Source organism: Mirounga leonina, unplaced genomic scaffold (genome assembly GCF_011800145.1).
Source record: "Mirounga leonina isolate KUSES-001 unplaced genomic scaffold, KU_Mleo_1.0 Mir_107, whole genome shotgun sequence".
NCBI lineage: Eukaryota > Metazoa > Chordata > Mammalia > Carnivora > Phocidae > Mirounga > Mirounga leonina.
In genome coordinates, this window is record NW_023270233.1 from 5741753 (window position 1) to 5766943 (window position 25191).

General features: G+C 50.4%; 1 protein-coding gene across 5 annotated transcripts in view; it reads right to left on the reverse strand.

Annotated features, from left to right (window-relative positions):
* The window catches only part of LOC118019056 (leucine-rich repeat-containing protein 20), a 108009-nt gene that overhangs the window by 79100 nt on the left and 3718 nt on the right, over positions 1–25191 (reverse strand). The window contains exons 1-3 of one of the 5 annotated variants that reach the window (XM_035017897.1): positions 24121–24699; positions 21749–21976; positions 1634–1778 (exon numbers count right to left, since the gene is read on the reverse strand). In XM_035017897.1, the coding sequence (XP_034873788.1) occupies positions 1634–1715 (82 nt within the window). In that variant the 5' untranslated portion in view covers positions 1716–1778; positions 21749–21976; positions 24121–24699. Of the gene's footprint in view, positions 1–1633; positions 1779–2691; positions 2870–7507; positions 7592–21748; positions 21977–24120; positions 24700–25191 lie in introns of those variants that run through there. The other 4 variants (XM_035017892.1, XM_035017903.1, XM_035017906.1 and 1 more) reach the window with 4 other exon arrangements.

Consider the following 25191-nt stretch of genomic DNA (forward strand, 5'->3'; position numbering starts at 1 on the left):
GCTCACCAGAAACTTCCCTCCAAAACCAACCACAACCTTCAAGTTTGTCCGCTGCCAGAGGAAATGCTTCTCTTGCTTTAGCTCAGGTCAGCAAACGCTATGTGCTTACAAAGTACCTGACACAGCTCTGGCTCTTGGCGGATGGGGGCAAAAGTCCCTGCCCTCTAGGGACACTGAATGAAAAGTTACAGAGGAGGAAAGGGTGAGGGGTGGATGGTGTAGGGCTGAGGGCTTCCTGAAAGAGGTGGTGACCAAGCTCATCTTTTTTTTTTTTTTTAAAGATTTTATTTATTTGTTTGAGAGTGAGAGAGACAGAGATAGTGGAAGATAGTGAGAGAGAGCACGAGTGGGGAGGAGAGGGAGAAGCAGACTCCCCACTGAGCAGGGAGCCCAATACAGGGCTTGATCCCAGGACCCTGGGATCATGACCCGAGCAGAAGGCAGACAATTAACCATCTGAGCCACCCAGGTGCCCCCAAACTGATCTTGAAGGCTGAGTGACCCTCCACTTTCTAGGCCACCACGCCTTGCCCAGGAGCTTCAGACACATTTGACCAATGGCTGCTCACAGAAATGCTCTACCTTCCCAGTCTCTGGATCTTTGGTCAGGCAATAACCTCCACGGAAATGCTCCTTGGAGAGACAGACACAAACTCACATGGGCACACATATCCCTACCTGCCTGTGGAATTCCTCTCTGTGTACCAAAGACCCTACTCACACCCCACCTATGTACACAATCATCCCAAGGCAGGAACGTGCTCCCCTCCTGGGGGATCCCACAATATGCCAATGGCTTAAGGGTTACACACATTCCAGCTGGTGAGACACACACACACATGCATGTAATCCTTACACATGCAAACAGTCAATAAATATCTGTTGAATTCAGTTAGATGCTTGAAGACTTGGCATAAAATGCTATGACCAAGTCAAAGCAAAAAGTCTATGACACAATTTAAGTAAAATAGTGGTGTGAAAAGGGGCCTCCAGGCTGGGTGACCTGGGAAAAGCCCCCTCTGCCTTCGGCCCTCCATCGCCTCCTCATCTGAAGACCAAGGCTAGGCATGCTTGGCCGGTGTCCACCACCACAAGGCCGAGGTGAGCATTCAATATGGCAACACTCATGAGGCACCTGCATGGGGCCTGGGACCTGGGGCTCCTGGGCAGCGGCAGCTATCGTCACCTGGGCCAAGGGCACACACCCACTCCAAGTCGGCGGCAGTGTAGAAAGGTTCCCTGGGGCGCGTGGGTGGCTCAGTTGGTTAAGCGACTGCCTTCGGCTCAGGTCATGATCCCAGAGTCCTGGGATCGAGTCCCGCATCGGGCTCCCTGCTCAGCGGGGAGCCTGCTTCTCCCTCTGACCTCCCCTCTCATGTGCTCTCTCTCTCTCTCTCATTCTCTCTGTCTCAAATAAATAAATAAAATCTTTAAAAAAAAAAAAAAAGAAAGAAAGGTTCCCTGGTACGCACACACCAAGCACAAGTGCAATAAAACTCCATGGAGCGCTTCTCCTCGGGACGAGAGTGCTGATACTGTCTCTTTGCTCTTCTCTTTCAATTCCACATCTAAACTGATTTCACATGCTGCCTGTGGGGCGCCCTGCAGTTGGAAAGGCCCTGGCCTCACTCACCCAGGGTATCAGAGCCGCTCTCCACAGTCTCGTTGACCTTTCTTGCAACTCTGGCCACGGCCTCACCCATCTTCTTCAGCATGCAGGCGAGGGGGTCCTGCTGCCAGCCACCAGGCCGGTCTGCTGCTCACAAGGGGGCCCGTGCCTGGGGAAGACACAGGACCATGAAGTGCCCGCCCCCAGGCCAGGGACTCGCCCCCAAAGCCATCCTCCCATGGGGTGGGACCCAGGCTGCAGGAAGCCTGCAGGGAGGGCGCCAGGCCACTCACTTCCTCTGGAGAGTCCCAGGGACCAGGCCGTGAGCAGCTGATCTGCCCATCAGAGGGGTGGGCAGCCTAGCCTAACCAGTTTCCTGGGTGGGTCCACACGCATGACCTCACCAGACTCAGGGCAAGGGCTTGAGCAGCGGCCAGGCAGGTGTTAGGACTCAGGTGCGTGCTGCCTGTGACACACTTAACAGGCAGAGCAGTGGGGAGGAGCCGGAGCGTGGCCAGCTGCAGGGGACAGACACTTGTCCCTCCATCCCACAGCCTCTGGGCTGGTGCCCTGTGAACAACCATAGGGACAGGTCCCCCAGCTCCCGGCTCACCTCACCCACCTCTGCCGGGCACCTCCTGCGTGCTGGGGAGTAGGGGCACAGAGGCAAATGGAACCAGCCTGCCAGGTCAGAGCTCACAGTCTGGGGGGGCGGGTCTCTAAGCGTTCCCTTCCCACCTGTCAACTTGGAGGGAAGGCTAGGGTTGGTTACAGTTTTAGCCTGCAAACCCGATGATCAGCCTTGATCAGAGTTTATCCATCAGACCCAGAGGGAGAAGCGGGGGTGGGGCGAGGAAAGGAAAGAAGGGAAATTGGATCACTGGGGGAGAAAAGCCTTCAAAAAGGGTGAGGAACACAAAGTTATTTGGTGTTAAAGACATGCCGGACTCTAGAAAGGTCTCCAACTCCCTGTTTATTACAGAGAAGGAAACAGGCACAGAGAGGGACTAGATGACCTGGCCAAGGTCAAAATGAGTCAACAGCAACAATGTTAACAGCCCAGCTCCACATCCAGCGCTCACCTCTTTACAAAAGTCGCCCACAACACCAGCAGCAGCACCCCGGGGGGACAGAATGAACTTGGGGCCAAGGTCAGTGCCCTTTTTTGCCTCTGGATCCCAATCCCAGCTTCAAAGACAGTTCAAGGAGCTCCAATGGGCTGGCTCTCAGGGTCAGAGGTCGAAGAAGGTGGGGACAGAGAGAAGGGGGGTGAGGGGAGGGCTCGGAGTTGCTATCAGATACCACGTAAATATGCAAATGTGCTCAACTACACAGGCAGGGCAGGCAAGGCTGAGCTGGGTTGGCCAGGCCCATCCGTCTGCTGATCGAGTTAGTGGTGAATCCAGTATGTGGGGGCATCTCACCACGGAGGCTAACGCTGAAGGTCTGAGACCCACGGTGCAGCGGAAACAGACTAGTTTTTTTGAAGACAGGCCTAGTGCCCAACTCTGCCATTTATTAGTTCAGGAGCCTTGGGAAAGATTTTTTACTCTGACCTGTAGTTTCTTCATCTGACTAGGAGAGCTAGTAATACCCACCTCACTGGATTCATATGAGGATTGAACAAAAATATTTACATCAGGGGCGCCTGGGTGGCTCAGTCGTTAAGCGTCTGCCTTCGGCTCAGGTCATGGTCCCAGGGTCCTGGGATTGAGCCCTCACTGGGCTCCCTGCTCAGCGGGAAGCCTGTTTCTCCCTCTCCCACTCCCCCTGTTTGTGTTCCCTCTCTCGTTGTGTCTCTCTCTGTCAAATAAATAAATAAAATCTTTAAAAAATATATTTACATCTTTCCAGGCCAGGGCCCAGGACATGTAGGTCTCAGCAAATTCTAGTCAAGAGGATAAAGCAGTACACATGCCGACAGGACAACTCATCTTTAAGGAGTGACTAGAATTTCCTTCTCCACCTCCAGGAAGTCTTCCCTGATTGCCTCAGCCCTCAGTGTTTGCTCCTCCCTCTGAGTTTCAGCACCACTTAAGGACTTAGCACAAGCCACTTGGGTTGTTTGTGAGCTTTTTAAATATACATACTTGTCTCCCCAGTCGGCCTGTGGGCAGCTTGGCACAGGGAGCAGGTCTATACTGTGCTTTCCCCTCCCACTTTACACCACAAACTGAATACAGATGCCTAGTTAGGATACCCCAATGGTGATGATGATGATCAACAGCCATCATTTGGGTTTCAAATCTAAATACAAGTCAATAGCCTCTTAAAATAAATCTAAGACCCTGCCTAAATGAGAAGGGTCATAGAGTCAAAGGCTTAATGGTGCTGGGTAGACAACTTGCATAAGGTGGGCAGGGTGGGACAGTGGGGAATAGTGAGGACTATGGCAAACTAAACCCAACACCTCAACCATTCTGCCCTTAGGACCAGTCCCCTAAGCCTGAGTCACAGCGATGTTGCTGGGATCTTGGTGACTTACTCTAACCCTTATGAATGGGAACACTGAGGGCTCAAGAGGGGAGACAAATGAGCTAGATGGGAAACAAAGAAGCTAGGTCTCCTAACTCCCAGCCTAGGATTCTTCCTACTATATCATGCTCCTTCCTTGCCCTATCTCCAATACTTATCATCCATAATCACAAAAACATATGGAGCAGCTACTAGGTATAGGGCGTACGAATGAAGAGGGCAGAAACACAGGAAAAAGCTGTGACTTATGATTCTGATGGACAGCTCTAGGAAACATCACTGAGGCAATCCTGGCCTCCCAGCACAAGGCAAAGGGAAGGTAGATCTCCAAGCTGCCCAGGGTCTGCGCTAACCCTGCAAGGGACTGTCTGGGCTGATTACTTTCAGCCAGGCACTATGCTTACAATTCTCCTAGCTGCCACCAGTTGGGGGGGGGGGGGAGGCGGGGAGGAGAGCAGGGCAGGGGATGCCTTAGGCCATAGAGCCCACTGATGAAAACTAATTAAATTAAAAATCTCACCCCCTGTGGCAAGCGAAGACACTCTACGGTGTGGGTCAGAGAATGGACATCAAAGCAGGAACAGGAGCAAGCTGCAAGGTCTGGCTGTCAGAGCAAATCACTAGTAGGAAGGGTCCCTTACATTCCAGAGGATGCTCTGGGTACAGCACAGATGTATCCTAGACCCTCAAAAGGTACCTGCTGCCCAAAATCGCCACCCCCACTAACTGACCAGGAAACCACCTTCCCTTCACCTAACATGACTCCTCCCCTCACAAGGGAGAATTCCTTCTTACAGTCCAGGTCACTCTCCCTCTCTCGGGTCAGATGACAAAGGCTTGTCACTCTGGCACTGCCAAGGCTGTGAGAGAGGAGCATGGTAGGGCCACATGCGGTATAAGGCCCCAGATGGGGTAAAGGGGCCCAAGACTGAGGCAAGAACAAACAGAATGAAAGGAGTCTGGAGTGGGTCCCCAAAAGGGCAACGTCACTGACTGCTCCTTTGGAGATCTAAACCAACACTGGGCCTCTTTAACAACAATAAAAGCAAGATTTATTTAGCATATAACAGAAACCCCGAGAGAGGAGGTTGCGGCCGGGGGGGGGGGGGGGGAGGTAGAAATAAAAATAAAGCTATTCTTTTCTTTTGTTTAACACTGTTTTTGAGGAAAATAGAAAACTGTCTGGGTCACATACAAGTGGCGGAGAGGACTATGGACCTACTTCTGACGGAGTGCAAAAGCCCCTAGGCAGGGCAGCCCCCTAGGGCGTGAGGGCCCCTGTCCCTATAAACAACGTGAGTCAACCAAAATCATCCTGCGAGGGAGCCTTCCTGGAACTGGAACCCAACTACAGAACCCCAGGAGAACCCCACAGGCTCAAGCTCTGGGCTCCTTGGGGCATCTGGCCAAACCCACAGGCAGAGTCGATAGTAGAAGAAAGTCAGAGTGTCCCCAAGGGACTGCAGGGAAGCCTTAGCTAATTTCAAGGCCAAGTGTTCCAAATCCTGGAGACCCTTCAGCACAGGCTCCAAAGCCACACTCACACAGCTGCTGCCCCCAGCCACACATCCCTTTCCCTGCATCCCCAATTCCTCTTTCCTGGGAGCGGGCATCATAGCCTCAGGAAATGTTTAAATCCAACAAACATCTCCTGGGCACCTTCTAAAAGGGCCACACAGGGGAATAAAGTTATAGAGATGGGGCATGGGCCAGAATGAGCTTCCCTCATCTAGGAGAGACTGAGTGACAGGAGGAAGAATGAGCTAGATGCTAGTAGGGCTGTGACGCCAGGCCCAAGGAACATGTGTGCCCCCTGCACGAAGGGAAGAGAGACATGGTCTGAGCAGAGGGACCCAACGAGATGAGAGAAAGAGGGAGACAGGTAGCCAATCTGTCCCCAGACCACTGGGGCAGGAAGCCATAGGCCCTCCCGTAACTCTGTGCTGTTTCTCTGCAGAGTGAGGCAAAGTTTTCTGAGGACAGCTGCCTAAGATCAGAGTTTGGAAAGTTACCAGGATTTGTGAGCAGTTGGAAATGCCACCTCCCTCACTCGGTTGTTTAGAAAAGTAAATGATATAGAACTTTTGAGAGAGGTCTTTGCCAACGTTAAGCACTTCCCACATTAACGCATTACCTGTAGGTAATTTAACAGGTACAGACAGTAAGTTAGGATATAAGAAACTGAATGCCAGAAAAGTTGTCTTCCTTCGTGGGAGTTGGCAACAGGCCCTTCTGGATCTATGACCTAGTTTCACCGGGATACAAGGCTGGAGTTGGGGTGATTTTTGCTTAACCCCTGACTGCAGCCCCCTGCTGGCGCTCCTGTTCTCCCCAGTGACAACTCTACCTATCTGGAGCCCGGAGATCTCTGCAAAGGAGCTGCTGCGACACCCCGTCCGCAGCAGCTGCTCCTATATTTAGTTACCGGTGTGGTCACTTGGGAACTTTAGAGCCTGGCAGCCGCTCCCAAGGGCAACTCGAGCCTCCTGAGCCATGTGTGCAAGCTCCCGCATCGCCGGCTCCCGCGGGTCCTAAGGGCCACGCCAGGTGGGGGAGCAGGTGGGAAGGTGAGAGGCGGAGGGCTGGATGGTATCCAAGTAGCCCCGGAAGCCCTTGAGACCTGGACAGAGTTGACCCACTTTTCCACCCCAGAGAAAGCAGCCCGCTGGGGCGTGAGCGGGACGGGCTGGCGCCTGGTTTTGAGCCTCGGGGTTCGCAGCGCCACACGAGCGCTCCGCTCCAGGCACCTAGGCATCCTCCCGCAGCGCCTTCCAGGAATGCGCTCCAGGCCAGGGTCCCCGCGCCTCGCGCAAGGGGCCCGCCTCACCCGTCTACCCCACCCCCCGGAACCCGCAGCCAATGGCTCCTCGTCGCCGGCCCTCGGCTCGCGCGGCAGGCGGGGACTGGGGAGAATGAAGCAGGGAGAGGGGCGAAAACTGGCGATCGCAGAGGGTCCGGACTCCCGCGCTCCCAGGAGGCCGGGAGGTAGGCTCTGGGACAGGCGTCTGCAGCTCCCAGAACGGAAGCGTATCCCGAGAGCGCTGCTTCAGGAACGAAATACACCACAGCTTCCCCCGGCCCGGGCGCCTCCCGCGGGGACGGAGGCCCGGCGCCGCTTCCCCGGGCTCCCTACTCCCTGCCGTCGCTGCGCCCACTCCCGCGGGCCAGCCGGGGTCCAGCCGCAGTTTGCAAGCAGAAGCCGGCGCGGCGCCGGGCCCCCGGGCACTGCAGAAGCCGCAGCTGATGCACCGCTGCCCTTTCCACCCGGTGACCTGGGGGAGGGGAGGGGAGGGGACGCTGCAGAACCGGGGGCACTTCTCTCCCTCTCGCCCCCAGCCCTCCAGCGCTCAGCCTCAGACTGCATTTACTTTGCGGGGCACGAAGCGTGGGGCCCCGTTCTGGGCCGCTTTCTGCTCCACTTACAGCGACAATGCCTCCTAGCGCCCTGCGCAGCGCAGTCACGCTCCCTCGGCCGCCGGCGGCGCCCCATGCAACAGCAGCGCGCGGGAGCGGGAGGGGCGGGGCGCGCGGGACCGCGGTCTCTGCGCGCACGGCCGCTCGGCCAATCGCCGCGCCAGGATAGGTGCCGGGGCGGGAGCAGGCCGCGGGCCCGGGCCGCGCGCAGCCAATCAGCGCGCCGGTCCCCACGCCGCGCACGGGAGCGGCGCGCGCGGAAAAGCGGCCCGCGCGCTCTCGTGCGCAGGGTGGATCCGCTTTGTGTGCGGCTTCTGGAGGGAAAACGCTAGGGAGGGCGGGCGCGTAGTCGAACGTGCTACACAGAGCCAGGGATCGGAAGGACTGAGGCTGCAGGTTCTTCTCAAGGGAATGGAGTTGAATTAGCCAGATCAGGGGTACTTTGAGAAATGTGAAGATGGGGGATAGAGAACTTTTCATGGGATGCCTTCAGGTGCCCATTCGGGTTTTTAGAGACGATAATTCTGGCTACCCTAAGTTATCTCACCTCTCTAAATCCCAACATTCTCCACTATAAAATAGGAGTTAAGGTACATAAATACAGGGGTCATTGTGAGGACTAATGTATGACATATTTCGTGCAGTGCTGAGCATGACAGCTCAGGGAGCTTCACAGGCCTCCATTTATGGAGGACTCACCATATACCCTTTACAAGGCACTATGGAAACCACAAACGAAGCGAGGCCCCTGACTCAGCCCGTGACAATGATCAACATGTCAAATGCTCTCGTAAACAGAAGCATGTACTAAATATGTAGGAGTCCTGAAGAAAGACCATTTAATTCTGCCTCTGGGGTTTGGGGCAGTCACATAAGGAGCACACATTCCCCTGGGTCTTGATGGATGTTTTGGGTTGAATTGTCTCCCCAAAAAAAGGTATTTTGAAGTCTTAACCCCCAGTACCTCAGAATGTGACCTTATTTGGAAAGAGGGTCATTGCAGAGATTAGTTAAGGTAAGGTCATACTGGAGTAGGGTGTGTATGGTGTTCTGATGAGAAGAGAAGAGACACAAACACAGGGAGAAGGGCATGTGAAGACAGAGGCAGAGATGGCAGTGATGTGCCTATAAGCCAAGGAATCCCAAGGACTGTGTGGGCAAGGACCTGAAGCTAGGAAGGGGCAAGAAAGGAAACAACTCTGAAGACACCTCGATTTTGGACTTCCAGCCTCCAGAACTATGAGAAAATACAATTGTTTTAAGTCACATGGTTTGTGGCAATTTGTTACAACAGTCCTTAGAAACTAATACAATGGACGAGTAGGAATACAGGGAAGGGGATGAGAAACGTCTCCAAAGAAAGTCTTTAAACCTGAATGCCTAGTGTATGCAAGGTCCTATGTCTCGGGGTATGCCAAGATCAGTGAGACACAGACCCTGCCCTCAAGGGTTACCACTCAGGGGGATGCCTGAGCAGCCACGTGTTCTGACTCCTTCCCAGGAGGACTATCTATGGAAACCTTTCCCCAACCTCATCACCACTCTATCCCTGCCACATATATACCCAGGTACTGGATATTAATAACAAATGGATCAAATCCTGTTCTGCCCAAGCCAAGATCCTTATCACTCTGGACAAAGAGGACCCTGTCACTTGTTTCACTTAAAACCACCCTTCCAGGGTGCCTGACTGGCTCAGTCTGTAGAGCATGTGACTCTTAATGTCTGGGCTGTGAGTTCTAGCCCCATGCTGGGCGTAGAGCTTACTTTAAAAAGGGGGGGGGGGCGCCTGGGTGGCTCAGTCGTTAAGCGTCTGCCTTCGGCTCAGGTCATGATCCCAGAGTCCCGGGATGGAGCCCCGCACTGGGCTCCCTGCTCGGCAGGAAGCCTGCTTCTCCCTCTCCCACTCCCTCTGCTTGTGTTCCCTCTCTCGCTATGTCTCTCTCTGGCAAATAAATAAATAAAATCTTTAAAAAAATAAAAAGAAGAAGAAAGAAAAAAGAAAAAAAAGGAAATTTTTTCACATGGATGTCTTCTCTTCTCCTCCAGGCCATACACAGACCTGAGATCGCCAGGCTCGTGCTTTTGTGCACATAGTAAGGGCTCAGTAAATCCCACGGACTGATGGCCCCTGCCTGAGGCATCCCTCAGTTCCTTATATTCAGTCCTCTCTCCCAAGGATTTCATCCTGGACCCTCTAACTCCACAGGGAGAAGACTCCTGCCCAGCTCAAAGGCCACATCTTCTGTGGCTCGTGTGTTTGCTCCTCCAGAGTACTTACTGCACCATTCCCATTACTATGCCATCTCTGCATGTGTCTTTCTCCCAAGACTCTGCCTGATTTTAGATCAACCAGAGCTTGGCACGTAGTAAGTACTTGTATCAGTCAGCACTTTCTATTCCTGAATCATAAAACACCCCAAAGTGCAGAAGTGTCTTTTTTTTGAGGGAGGCAAGAGGCAGAGGGAGAGAGAGAATCTTTTCTTTTCTTTTTTTTTTTTTTAAGATTTTATTTATTTATTTGACAGAGAGAGACAGAGTGAGAGAGGGAACACAAGCAAGGGGAGTGGGAGAGGGAGAAGCAGGCTTCCCGCCAAGCAGGGAGCCCAGTGCGGGGCTCCATCCCGGGACTCTGGGATCATGACCTGAGCCGAAGGCAGACACTTAACGACTGAGCCACCCAAGCGCCCAGAGAGAGAGAGAATCTTAAGCAGGCTCCACGCCCAGCACAGAGCCCAATGCGGGGCTCCGTCTCACAACCCTGAGGTCATGACCTGAACCAAAATCAAGAGACAGACCCTTAACCAAATGAACCACCCAGACACCCCAGAAGTGTCTTAAAATAATAAATATTTAGTTTACAATTTTATGGGTCAGCCTTTTAGGTTGGGCTCAGCTGGGCAGCTCTTCTGGGTCTCAGCTGGACTCCCTCATGCATTTGGGGTTGGTATCTGGGAAACCAAAGGCTTCTGCTTCTGGGAAGATGGCTTGCTGTCAACTGAGGTAACTGGGCCACACATCTCTCATCCATCAGCAGGCTAGCCCACGTTCACAAAGAACTGTGCAGTTCTAAGAGCAAGAATGGACTCATGCAAGGTCTCGGCTCAAAACTGGCACTACATGACTTCCATAGTTGTATTGACTAAACCAAGTCACAAGTCCAACCCAGGTTCAAGGGTGGGGAAATAGGCTCCATTTTCTGATGGCAGGAGTAGCAAGGTCACATTGCAAGGAATGTGGATACAGGGATGGGTAGAGAATCAAAGCTAGTTTTGCAATCTACTGCAGTGCTTAATAAATATTCCCATGACACCCAGCACATAGTGGGTGCTCCGTCAGTATTTATCATGGTGTTAAGGATGCTAAGATTTTCTTTCTTTCTTTCTTTCTTTCTTTTTTTTTTTTTTGTGCTAAGATTTTCAATCGTGATGTTTACTGATCTCGTCCAACACAGTCAATTGGCAAAATGTTATCTCTCACTTGCAAGCTATTTATTGCCACTTTCAGTTCCAGAATAACAATTGGAGGATCAGGAAGACAGGGCTGTGCAAGAGAAAGCCCCACTGAGGCTTCTCAGTGAAGAAGCTCAGTGGGCCCCAAATAGGCTCCTGCTCCCAAACAGAGCATCTTTGGAGGCCTGGTCACATGAGATGAAAGCCATACAACTTCACCTATAAACAGAGAGAGGCTGGTTTGCCAGAGCTTAAACACAGCCCCTGCTGATTTCCTGAAAGCCTTATATCCTTACTAGAAATGAAAAGTAGTATCATTTGCCATAGATAGAATGTAACCTGAAAAATAAATACTGTAAGTCACTTATATCCCAATAGAACTGGAAAAACTGGTTAAATATAATTAAGTGAATAAAATGAAACATTACTGTTGCCTGCTAAAGGCCTGCACCTGAGGCTGTTCTCTTTGTTCTAAAAGGAGGCTTGCAAGTGCTAGGGAGATAGTGAAGACATGGCAGTGCCTTGGTTAACTCAAAATGCTTGGAAGAAATTTTAAAAGGGAATCACTCTCTCAAAGCAGTGGTCCTGGACCTCCAAGAATATAGGTCCCACCTTGGGAAAGACTGTCCCACAACAACAGAGAACTAGGAGTTCAGCAATACCAAGTAAAGAGTTCCAAGGGTGGGCTGCTCCCAACTGGCCCACCAACCACAGGAAAATAGACCTCTTGAAGACGTCTTCAATGATCCGTTGAATTGTAATAGACACAGAAGACCAAGAAGGACATGAGAGAGGGAAAGGAATAGGGAAGGGAAGAGTACTCCCAGAGTGGGGCTCAGCCTGAGCATAGGTTTAGAAGCCAGAAAGCATCAAGCATTCCTGGGAACACCCAAGTGCTCACCTCTGGCTGAGGCTGGGGGGATAAGGAGCCGTGGGACTGGTACACCAAGATACACCAGTTACACTGAGCCATCATGAGGGCCTTTGCTCCCGGGATAACAAGGTGGTACTTGATTTCCTGTGTGTTTCAGTTAGCTTTTGCTTTGCAATACACCACCCGGAAATTTAGCAGCTTACAGCAACAAGCATGTGTCATTTCTCACAATTCTGTAGGTCAGCTGGGCGGTTCTGGTCTGAACTGGCTGGGCTGATCTCTGCAGTCAGCTGGCACCCGGCTGGGGCCAGATGGTCTAGAACAGCCTCACTCCTACATCTGGCAGTCAGCAGGCTGTTGGTGGAGGGGCCTCGGTGGGGACAGACCGGGGCCTCTGCTCTACATGGTCGCTTACCAGGGGACCAGCCCGGTCTAAAAGGCAAGTCCATAGTGAAAGTACTTTTCAAGCCTCAGCTAGTGGCACAAACTTTCTGTTAGCTCATTAGCCAAAACATGGCCGAGCCCAGAGACAATATGGAAGGTCCACTGAGGGAGTAGATACAGGGAGGAGTAAACATATTGGTCAAGGGAGTGACCTGATTAGAGAAGCAGTCTGGAAGGAAGGAACAGAGCACAGGACAATCTGAAATAATAATGCCAATAATAGCAGCGATAATAGTTCATACCTAAAATGTCACTTTTTCTATCACATACTTTGTGTTATTTATTCCATCTTTACACACACACACACACACACACACACCTGCTAGCAGCCCCATTTTAAAGATGAGGAAACAAAGGCGCACAGAAGTTAAGGAGTTTGTCAAAGGTCTACTGAGTGGTACAATTAGAATTCGACCACAGCCTGCGAGTATAGTGGCCAAACTCTAGAAGGGCCCCTGCAAGGCCCTGTGGGGAAGACAAGGACCTGACTTAAGGTAGCTGTAGAGAGAACAGATGAGGGACAGATGCAAAGAGATACTTCAAGATAGACGGGGCAGTGCTTGAAAATGATGTGGGGATGAAGGAGAAAAATGTGTGGGAGAGGGGTCAGGTGCAGGGGACTGGGCTGTGCCCTGTACAGAACAAAGGACATGCGGGTCTAGGGCTGACTAAAGAGCAGGAGGATTCAGGGTATGTTCAGAAGACCGGTAAGGGCACATCCACTGGGAGCTGTCCAACAAGTTCTCGGAAGTAGGTAGAGTCAGGAGGTCCAGAGATAGACCAGGGCTGGAGCTCAGGGGGCAGTGTCACTGGTCCCAGGCCCGGGTCAAAAGCACGTGACAGGAGAAGACCCCCCCCCCCCGAGACAAAGAGGGTGGCCACGACGAAGCTATGGCTTCTGGCAATCCCAGACTAGGGAGTGGTCCCCAAGGCTCCCAGGGGCACAACAGTTAAGGAGCCACTCACTCTCAGCTGCCAATCCCACCCTGGCATGGCCTGAAAGTTCCTCTTGAGGGCTTGCCTCGCCCTAGCCCCGCCCCTAGCTCTGGGGTCCTGGTGAGAAACAGAAAGCCAGAGACAGGCCTGTGTTGGGACTTGGAAACAAAGCACATGGAGGCAATGTCACTGTGGAGAGTATTCCCTGCCCCGTCCACCCCACCCCCCAGCGTTAGAGGTCACTATGTCCGTAAGTACACATGGGACACCCCTACTCTATTCTCAGGGACTATCTCAACTAGTGGACAGCTAGGCTGCTGTGAAATAAGACCCAAAAATACTTCAACATAAATAAAAGAATGTGGGGACGCCTGGGTGGCTCAGTCGGTTGGGCAACTGCCTTCGCCTCAGGTCATGATCTCAGGGTCCTGGGATCAAGCCCCGCATCGGGCTCCCTGCTCCTTGGGAAGCCTGATTCTCCCTCTCCCACTCCTCTCTCGCTGTCTCTCTCTCTCTGTCAAATAAATAAATAAAATCTTTAAATAAATAAATAAATAAACGTGTTGCCCTCTCTCCTGAGACAGGTTATCTGGGGAAGGTTGACAGCTCTGTTCCAAACAAGTTGTCTAAAAACCAGGATGGCCAGTTACTGTGTCATCTTCAATATGCCCCTCCCACCTCTGGGTCCCAGGCTGCTGCTACAGTTACACCCTTTCAGAGTTGGCAGGAAGGAGAAAAGAAAGCATCCAGAGCAAGCCAGGTTGCCTTTAAGGGGATGACCCGAATTTTTTTTTTTTAAAGATTTTATTTATTTATTTGACAGAGAGAGACACAGCGAGAGAGAGAACACAGGCAGGGGGAGTGGGAGAGGGAAAAGCAGGCTCCCGGGAACACAAGCAGGGGGAGTGGGAGAGGGAAAAGCAGGCTCCCGGCAGAGCAGGGAGCCCGATGCGGGGCTCGATCCCAGGACCCTGGGATCATGACCTGAGCCGAAGGCAGACGCTTAACGACTGAGCCACCCAGGCGCCCCAGATGACCCGAATATTGCCAGCAACACTCTCCTTCACTCCCCATGGCCCTGACTTGGTCATGTGACCACATCTAACTTGGAGGGAGGCTGGAAATACAGTGTATGGCCAACTGATCATGTGCTCAGTTAAAACTTGTGAATTTTATTATGAAAAAGAGGAAGGGGAAGATGGATACTAGGGAACAATTAGGATCTCTGCCAGAGGGAGGGATTTGGGGTAGGGGGTCCTACAATTCAGTGGGTGGGGGCCAAGCCAAAGAAATAAACCTTGTTTTTCATGCTCAGACTACTGGGGCCCAGAGAAACATGGCTCATAAATGTAGATCTTGTGTCGGCAGTCTACTTATGAGCTGCTCGGGGGAAGGGCAGAGATTGATGATGGAAATAACCTCTACCTGGCACGGGGCTGGAGACCTTAGGGAGTGCTTATTAACCACCTGTTTATCAACGGGCCAGGAAATTATTAATGCATCCATTCTCTTCACCCTTTCTTGTAGATCAGTTTTTCTTGTCCCCTGACTCCGCAGGATATTGGCAGATGCTATTGGTGCCCATTCCAACATCCACGGCCTTCTTTTTCCTCGTCAACAGAATCCCATTTTGTTTGGGGCAGCACCATGTCAATGAAGTCCTTGCCTTCCCTGCCTCTCTTGAAATCAGAGGAAGCCATGTGTCACGGTCTGCTCGACTGTGTCCGTTTCCTATGGCTGCCATGACAAGGTGCCATAGACTGGGTAGCTTGAACAATGGGCATTTATTGTCACACAGTTCTGCCGAGCATCACAGGACTGGTTCCTCCTGAGGACTGTGAGGGGAGGCTCTGCTCCAGGCCTCTTTCCTTGGCCTGTAGATGGCCACCTTCTTCCATTATTCCTTTACATCGCCTTCCCTCTGTGCCTGTCTCTGTCCACATTTCCCTGTTTTATATGGACACCAGTCATATGGGGTTAGAACCCAGCCTAATGACCTCTTTTTACCTTCACTGCCTCTTTCAAGATGCAATCTCCGGGCGCCTGGGTGGCTCAGTTGGTTAAGCGACTGCCTTCAGCTCGGGTCATGGTCCCGGAGTCCTGGGATCGAGTCCCACATCGGGCTCCCGGCTCAGTGGGGAGCCTGCTTCTCCCTCTGACCCTCTCCCCTCTCATGCTGTTTCTCTCTTTCTCTCAAATAAATAAATAAACAAAATCTTAAAAAAAAAAAAAAAGATGCAATCTCCAAATAAGGTCACATTCTGAGGTCCTGGTGCTCAGGATTCCAACCAATCTTTTTTGGAAGGACACCCATCACAGCAGTGCAATAAAAACAGAAATCAGCTGGAGGTATTTGGGCAAGTGTTTGCTTTCCTGATAAAGTGAGCCCGCTTTCTTCCTTCCTTGAGTGTGACTATGATAGTTGCAGCCTCAGCTGCCATCTCTGACGGTGACAGAGGCCCTAAACCCGCTCCAGCAACCTCGGATCTCTGGACATGTCACATGGCTTTGATTCAGGATTTTGAGCTGTTTTTCTTATCTGCAGCTGAAAGCATTCCTAACCAGTCCAGCATCTCCCTGGACGGTCGTTCATTCCCCTGCCTCTGTTATCGGACATTCAGAACCTTGTATAAGAACATCCCCACTCATCTATCTTCCGATGTCTCATTCTTCGAGTCATGTAACTTCCAAAGCAATGGTGAGACAGGGGCACACATCCTCTACTGAAATGCCTGAGGAGGCTGGGCTTTGAAGAGATGCAATATTGGAGCTGAGTGGACCACAGAGAACTGAAGACCCCAGCCAGAAGAGTATTCGGAACAGGAAGATAAATGGGGTGGACAGGAAAGGGAAGTGGGGGGTAGAGGCAAAAAGCAGACAGATCCAGTAATGCTTCTTACTGCAGAGACAAGGGAAGGGGGATTTTCTAGGATTAGTGACATGGCGGAGCCTCGAGGAAATCCCAGGGGAACTTCCTCCATTGCTAAAATACAATAGTGTAAAATCACGGGCTGGATAGAAACTGGGGAATATCTAGTTCAGGTTTAGCAAACTTAGATGCTTCCAGGGTCCAGGCAATAGCTCGAGTGAGCAAAGCCCCAGTGGACACCATGGAGAATAGTCCACCAGATGCAGCATCTGTAAGTCAGCTCCCAGTCTTGATCCTGTGCTCTGGGCCCAGAATTGCTAATTCTAATTTTTCCAGAAAAGCTAAAAAATCATTTTCTTATGTTGAAATCTCCAGGTTTTTTTTTTTTTTAATTTTAAAGCAAACTGTTTTATTGATTTTTTAAAGATTTTATTTATTTATTTGAAAAAGAGAGAGAGAGAAAGAGAGAGAGAAGATGAGTGGGGGGAGGGGCAGACGGAGAAGCAGACTCCCTGTGGACCAGGGAGCCTGATGCAGGGCTCGATCTAGGATCCTGGGAATCATGACCTGAGCCGAAGACAGACACTTACCCAACTGAGCCACCCAGGTGCCCCCAAATCTCCAGTTTTTTAATGTTGGAAACTCAAACAATTTTGAACCATATATGAGCCAAATAGAATGCATCTGTGAGCTAGATGTGGTCACCTGAATGCCATCTTGGGTCCAGCCCCACATCACACCCAAAGCAGTAGACCACACTATAGTAGCCTCTCCTTGAGTGCCTCCAATGACAGAGTTCATTAAAAATCCACTAAACCCTGCACCTCCAGACAGCAATCCACTTCTCTCCTATAGCTTTAGAAAGAGCAAAAGATCATTTCCTTGGTGCATCCATTGTAGCTTTCCCTTTGCCTGTTAAAATCATGCCATACAGCAGCAACAGATACATCAGAGTCTTTCAGGCTCTCTGTATGGGACTAAGAGACAGCAGAGATAGGAATGGATGGGTGCACATAAATATTTAGGAGGCCGAGATGGCAGGTCACTGTGACTGACTAGAGCTGAGCAGTGAGGAAAAGAGGAATGGAGGTTGATCTGTAGTCTCTGACTGGAGTGATCAGAGGATGATGATGCCATGTTCCAGGAAAGGGCATGTGGGAGGGGAGAGGACTTGGAGCTAGGGGGAGGGGGAAGGGGGAGCAGTAGGATTGACTTACAGGATGTACAGCTAGATGTGCCTGAGGGACATCCAGGCAGCCTCAAGGAATCTGGGCGGAAGCTATAGGTTTATGGGAGCCCTCAGTAGATGCAGGAGCAAAAGGAGTGGTACAGCTTACCGGACAGAGGTGTGGGGTGAGAAAGGAAGGGGACCAAGGGCAAAACCCGGAGAACATCAACATTTCCATGAGGGGCAGTAGGGTAGCAGAGGGCAGATGAAGACACAAAGGAGATGCCAGGAAGAGACAAAGGGAAGCAGAAGAGACCAGTGTCCTGAAACTCAAAGAAGGAGGAAGGGCTGAGAAAAAGAGCAGAGTCAGATGAGGACCAAAAAGAGTCTGCTGGATGTAACACCAAAGCAGCTTCTAAGCTATTGCGGGGTGGAGGCCCAGCTAAAGGGCCTGAAGAGTGAAGCATCTGCCTTAGGCTCAGGTCATGATCCCAGGACCCTGGGAATGAGCCCCGCATTGGGCTCCCTGCTCTGCGGAAAGCCTGTTTCTCCCTCTCCTACTCCCCCTGCTTGTGTTCCCTCTCTCGCTGTGTCTCTCTCTGTCAAATAAATAAAATCTTTTAAAAAAAAAATGAAGAGTGAATAAATGGAAATGAGAGCGTGCTAAACCAGCAAGTGTAGACAACGCCAGAACCTTGGCTGGAAGGTAGGGAGGAAAACATGGTCATCGCTAGGAAGGGCGTTAGGACCCAGAGAGGGATGTTTAAAGCTATAGAGACAAAAAAAAAATCAGAAGAGAGAGGAGAAGTCCAGTTGGAGATACAGGAGAGCACAAACCTAAACTCTGAGGCTCCTCAATCTTATTTTTATAGCATAAACTGCCTCTTGGATAACCCCATGTCTTAATCTTTTCAGGCTTCCATAACAAAAATACCATAGATTGGGTGACTTAAACAACAGAAATGTATTGTCTTACAGTCCTGGAGGTTGGGAAATTCGAGAGGAAGGTGCCAGTTGATTTAGTTTCTTGTGAGGTCTCTCCTCCTGGCAGTAGATGGCTACCTTCGCAATACATCCTCACATGGCAGAGAAAGAGTTCTGGCACCAGCCCTATGGATCAAAGCCTTACCCTTATGACCTCCTTTAACCTTAATTACCTCCTTACAGGTCCCATCTCCAAATACAATACTGTATCTGAGGTTAGAACTTCAACACATGGATTGGGGGAGAGCGGACACAATCCAATCCCTGGCACCATGTACTCACCTACCTATTATGGGGGCAAGCTATTTGGCATTTTGTGGACCTTCCTAGAACTGCCAAGCTGAAGTTCCCTTCACCTTACCTTCCCCTCATTTCTCCCCTTGCATTTCCCATCCTCAAAGTAGAAACTCAAAGGACGGACATTGTTAAGAGAGTTGCCTGGTGATCAAAATACAAGATGTTCTTCTGAAAGGGGAAGGAGTCTGGAGCTTCCAAGAGAAACACACTCATGTCAAGCCCTGGGGCTGGCTCAGTGGGACTGCTGTTTGGACATATTCCCACCAAGGATGTCCGCAAATACACTCATAGTTTCAGTTGTCCAGATATGTCATGATAAAAGTGAGGTTTGGGGACTATAGTACCCACTTTCTCTCAAGTCTAACTACTGAACAATCCCTGTCTCCCACTGCACTTGTCCTGACTCCTGGTAAATTATTTATTCACCAGAGAGTTACTAAACATGCTCATGTGCCAGGCACTGTGGTAGTCCCTGGGAAAAAAGCAGAGACCATGATAGGCTGTTTTCTTGGACCTTACCGTCTAATGAAGGGGCAGATAGTAAGTAATCACACAACTGTAACTGGACAGGTCATACAGGTGAGGCACACAGTGACACGAGAGCCTCTAACAGGAGACTGGGCCCTGGCAGAGAGGGAAGGGAAGGCTGCCCTGCCATCTGAGTGGGATGGGGAGGATAAGGAATGAGTAGAAGTCAACTAGGTGAATATTAGAGAATATACTGGTTTTCTATGCTGCACATAGAAAATAGTAACACACTTACACAGCTTCCTTTTTTTAAACAAAAATTTAGTGACTTAAAACAATACATTTATTTTCTCACAGTTTCTGTGGGTCAGGAGTCCTGGCATAGCCTAGCTGGATCCTCTGCAAAGCTGCAATCAGGTGTGATGCAGGGCTGCATTCTCACATGGAGGCTTGACTGTGGAAGGTTCCACTTCCAAGCTCATTCAGGCTTTGGCGGAACTCGTTTTCTTGTGGCAGCAGGATTCATGGCAGCTTGCTTCTTCAAAGCCAGTGAGAGCAAGAGTAAGAGAGGTGAGGGTTGGAGGGGGGGAATTTAAAGTGAGTCCGCTAGCAAGATGGAGTCTTACATAACTTAACATAATCACAGCAGTGACATTCCATTGCTTTTGCCATATTCTCTTGGTTAGAAACAAGTCACAGGTCCCCGCACACTCAAGGGTGTGAATGCCAGGAGGTGAGCATCATGGTGGTCACCTTAAAATCTGTTCACCACAGAGAACAACCAGGCAAAGGGAAGGGCACATGCAAAGGCCCTGTGATGGGAGGGAGTGTGGTCTATGTGAGGAACAGGAGCACAGAAAATGAGAGGGAGAAATGTAGGGGCTGAGGCCAGACCATGCAGGGCCTTCCTCAAGGTTCCAAGAATAATGGGAAGCCATGGAAGAGAGGGTGGTGACGTAATCCAATGTGCACTTCCAGTCAGTGCTACCCCAGGGCTTCTGAGCTGAATTCAGAGTGGATGAATAACCCCATCTGAATCCAGCCAGAAGACCTGGATACAAGGAGTTGTCACTAAGGCAGGTAAGTCCCATAGCTAGATGGAAGCTCCATGAGGTCTGTTCTTGTTCACCCCTGAACCCAGAGTTGGGGCCATATCAGCATCTGAGCAGATATTTCTGAATGAATTAGTTGATGGAGAGATGGAAGCCAGGTATCTTGTTCAGAACCTGCATGGAGAATCAGATCCCTGGAGTCAAAGTCTTTCACCCTGAATCTGACAGCACCTACTTAGTCATCATAATTCCCATTGAGTCCTGGATGGCTCAAATCAGTTGAGTGTCCGACTCTCCATTTCCCCTCAGGTCATGATCTTGAGGTTGTGGGAACAAGTTCCACATAGGGCTCCGTGCCCAGTGGGAAGTCTGCTTTGTATTTTCTCTCTCAAATAAATAAATACAATCTTTAAAAAAGAGAAAAGAAAAAAAAAAGAAAACCCTGGGCTCTACCCAAAAGAGAGCAGAAGCTCCCTGGGGCAGAGCACCTCTTGCTTCAACATGGCAAGCACCCACTCTTGGCTCCTGGCTCTCAGGCTCCATACGCTGTGTGCTTTGCCTTTGGGTGGTGGCTGGCCCAGGGCATGGCACATCATTCACTGTTTGGATGACAGTACATTTCCATGTCAAAAGTGCTCTCTCCCATTGCAGCTCGAGCTATCAGAACCAGAACATACCACTGGATGTGGTATGGCGTTAAGCGTATTGCCTGCTTCTCCCTGCAGGCCTGGGGTAATACAGGGAGGAGTGTACCAGGAAGAATCTTCTATTTAATATTGGGATGGAGAGGGAGAAAGACAGGCACGACAGGTGTTGAATTGTAGTAAACAGGCAGGTAATAAACTGGCTGCGATGGAGGACTTTCTTATGCCGAGGTAACCTTGAACAAACCGAACCTCATTTTCTGAAGTCTACAGCTACAGACTTCTGTTGGCATCAGCCGACAAAACCTCCCCAAGAGGAAATGCTGAGGCACAGCCCCTCTGGCATAGCCAACGGTCACCATGCTGCTACACCACCTGCACCCCTTCTCCCAGCCTCATGGCCCTCGCACCTTCTCGGCTCTGGACTCGTGCCTAATCGCCATGCTCGTTGGCCAAACCTTGGCTGGGCCCGACATGTAGTCCTTAGAAGAGCACTCCAGGTATGAGGGGTTCGCCCTCCCATTTTTCAGAGGACAGAACAGCTTCGAAGCTCACAGTCATACAACAAGCAGGTGGGAAAGCCGGCACTGGAACCAAGGCACGTCAAAGCCTATGCACGGTAGACTGTTCCCAACCACAGCAAGAGGCTAGAGAATTTCTAGAGATATAGCAGGTGACCTTGGGCAAGCTAGCTTCGCTAAGGCTGCTCCCTCGTCTGTAAAACGCGCATAATAATACCTACCTTGTCTGGCAGTGGGAATAGAGAGATAAAATCTCTAGAAGGCCTAGTATAGCACCCGACTCAGCCTGGATGCCTATAAAAGTTATCTATGATTGTTATCACCTTCTTTTTTTTTTTTTTTTAAAGATTTTTATTTATTTATTTGACAGAGAGAGACAGCGAGAGAGGGAACACAAGCAGGGGGAGTGGGAGAGGGAGAAGCAGGCTTCCCGCGGAGCAGGGAGCCTGATGCGGGGCTCAATCCCAAGACCATGGGAACATGACCTGAGCCGAAGGCAGATGCTTAATGACTGAGCCACCCAGGCGCCCCTTGTTATCACCTTCTGAACACGGTCTCTTATATTTCAGGAGATGGATGCTGTTCATTGCCCAGTGCATTCAGAAATGTGATGATAAAGAATGGGTACCCAAGGGGCACCTTCCCCCAAGGTGAAGGAGCAGATGCACAGGATGGCCAGCCAGAAGCAGGAACACTCATCCTAGCTGCATGGGTCTTGGCTGCATGGCTTCAGTGAAGTCATAACCTCTTTGAGCCTCAGTTTCTTTATCTGTAAAATGTAGGATAATAATAAGAATAATAAGAATAAGAATAATAAGCAGCCTGTCTCCATCATAAGGCTGTGGCTCAGCTTACATGAGGTGATGGTCCGAAAGTGCTTTGTAAAGTGGAAAAGTGTTATCCAAAGGTAAGGGGTGATTATCCTTATGATGATACAGATCTTGAGTGGATGGCCTCATTACAGAGGGTGGGGCCAGCCTTCCTCGGGCCCCCGGGGAAGACAGGACCAGAGGGAACACAGTCACCAGATAAATGCAGGGAGAAGGAATGAGTTTTGGAAAGCCTGGGTGGCTAACCATTGAAATAACAGACTCTAGGAAGGACATCCCTGGGTCGGGGATATCCAGGCCACTTTCGTTTTTTGCAAGTCCAATTATATCAATACATATTAAGCATTCCAAGAAAGGGCTGCCCATATGTGGTGTATTTTGCATGTTCAATCAATAATTTGCATGTTCAATGGCAGGACTTCAGGTATGGATCTCGGGGTACTATGTCTGTGGGGGTCACAATTGCCCTGGCAGCTTCTCAATCCCCAACTATCTAGATAACCTCATTCTGAGATAATACCCAACTAGTATATTTGAGGCCACGTGAGACTCTCCTAGTCCCCCATGGTAGGCTCTGGGGGAGGAGGCAGAGATATCTTTAAATTCTCATCTGACAGGGGCACCTGGGTGGCTCAGTCGTTAAGCGTCTGCCTTCGGCTCAGGTCCTGGGATGGAGCTTTGCGTCAGGCTCCCTGCTCAGCAGGAAGCCTGCTTCTCCCTCTCCCACTCCCCTTGCTTGTGTTCCCTCTCTCACTGTGTCTCTCTCTCTCAAATAACTAAAATCTTTAAAAAAAATAAATTCTCATCTGACAAATAGACAGCGATATATCCATAAGAGGATTACTACTCAGTCATAAAAAGGAATGGACTACTCATACAAGCAAAACGTTATGCTGCATGAAGAAGTGACATCTTAAACAATACATATGGTATGATTCCGTTTATACAAAGTTTTAGAACAGACAAAGTGAATCAGTTGTGATAGGAAGCACATCAGTGATTCTTGCATGGGGTTTGGGCTTTGATGAGGGGGGGGTTGATTGAAAAAGGCTAAGGGGGACTTCTGGGTGTGATGAAATGTTCTGTATCTTGACTGTGGTGCTGTTTACAAGAATGGAAACATTCGTCAAAACTCAGAGGCAAGCACACTTGAGAGGGGTGCATGTCAATTACACCATCACCCAAATGAGAAACAAAAATTCTAACCTCAGTAGGGAGAGCCACACCAGACCAATCTGCCCACAACCGCGTCTCCTGTTTATATCTCAGCTTCCACAAAAGCTTTTTAAAGTCAGATCAGCACGTACAGACCACAGGCTGGTTCTGAGCCAGGCCCCAGGGGATGTGAGGCAAGGAAGTCCTTGTCCTTGTAGAGTTAGAAGTCCTGCAGGGGACCAGATGCAGAAGCCAACAGAGCTCCTGCATGAGGTGGGTACAAGTGATCTCAGGGTGCACAGGGCACTGCGGGAGCTCAGAGGGAGGGAACCGACCCTGGCGGAGGAGCGGGAAGTCAAGGAAGGTCAACCTAAATGGAGTATTGAATAAGAGTGTGGGCTAAGCAGGAAAGGGGAAGGGGAGGAGACCATCACTCCAGGCAGGATGTTCATTCACTCCATGGGACCTGGGGCGCCTCTGTCTTGTTTACTGCTATATTCCCTCCCCCAGAAAGTACCCAACACATAGTAGGTGCTCATTAAGGATTTGCTAAAGGACAGTATGAGCAAATATGGGAGTCTGCAAACTATGGCCCATGGGCCAAATCCAGCTGGCTGCCTGCTTCTGTTAAGGAAGTCTTACTGGACCCACACTCAGTTGTTCACACATGGTCTCTGGCTTCCCTCTTGCTACAATGATAAAGTTGAATACTTGTGACAAAGACCATCTAGCCTGCAAATCCTAAAATATTTACTCTCTGGCCTCTTATTGAAAAAGTTTGTTAATCTCTGACCAAAGGCAAGAGGGGATGCCTCTGGAGTTTAACCCCTAATTAAAGGCTAGGAGGAAGGAAATTAGGTGAAGTGAGAAGAAGAGTGGGAATGAATCCAAGTGTCCAGTTATAAAGCATTTACACACATTTCCTTACCCTTCATGGAGGATAGGCAGATTGGTGCACTCAAAGCCTGTTCTGACTTCCTTCTGCTGTGCCTTCTCACAATGCAGAGGGTGCAAAGTTAAAAAAAATGGCATTTTCATGTTCCCTCGAAGCAAGACCCCCAGATGTGTGTTTCAGGGATCGGGGTTATACCAGCAGATGCCTTCACACAAGACTTGAATTCAGAACTGAGTTAAGTGGGGGGAGCAGTGTTGTTGGCCCAGGCTTCCATTATCTGGATGGATCTAGAGGGTGTGGTGTGGCTTGGAAACCACCAGTCCGACAGCAGCTCCATGATCCCTGAGGGTGACTATGGTGGGGCTGGCGGCTGGGCCAGTAGCTGCTTACTCCACAGCTTCCTGACTCTGGTCCGGGTGGCGGCTCTCCCGGAGGGTCGGTTCTGCAGGGTTCTGAGGGTCATTCCTGGAAGCCCAGCCTGGAGCCCATTCCTCGAGCGCACCCAGTTTCTTTCAAGCACCCACTTCTCTGAACAAACCTCTTCTGTTACTGCAACTGACTCCTGACAGGCTATTTAAAAACATGTATTGCAGGGGCGCCTGGGTGGCTCAGTCGTTAAGCATCTACCTTCGGCTCAGGTCATGATCCCAGGGTCCTGGGATTGAGCCCCGCATCGGGCTTCCTGCTCAGCGGGAAGCCTGCTTCTCCCTCTCCCACTCCCCCTGCTTGTGTTCCCTCTCTCGCTGTGTCTCTCTCTGTCAAATAAATAAAATCTTAAAAAAAAAAAAAAATGTATTGCATTCTTTAAATGAAACCAGGTAAACATACACGTTTAGCTATTTATGTGTTTTCCCATTAGACACCCCCTAAAGTGAGAGCAGAGGAATTTTTTTTTTTAAAAGCATAAACCCATAAAGACTAAGAAGTCAGGACAGGATACGTATGGCAGAGGACCAGTGAGAGCAACAACATTCTGGAAGCTGGAAAGCAGAGAGCCGCGTGGTGAGTGACTCTACAGGGTAGGGAAAAGTGGGGGCGGAGCAGCTAACAAGGAAAAGGCCAGTTTTTATCAGCGCTCCGGGAAGGCTCATGGATTGGAGGCTC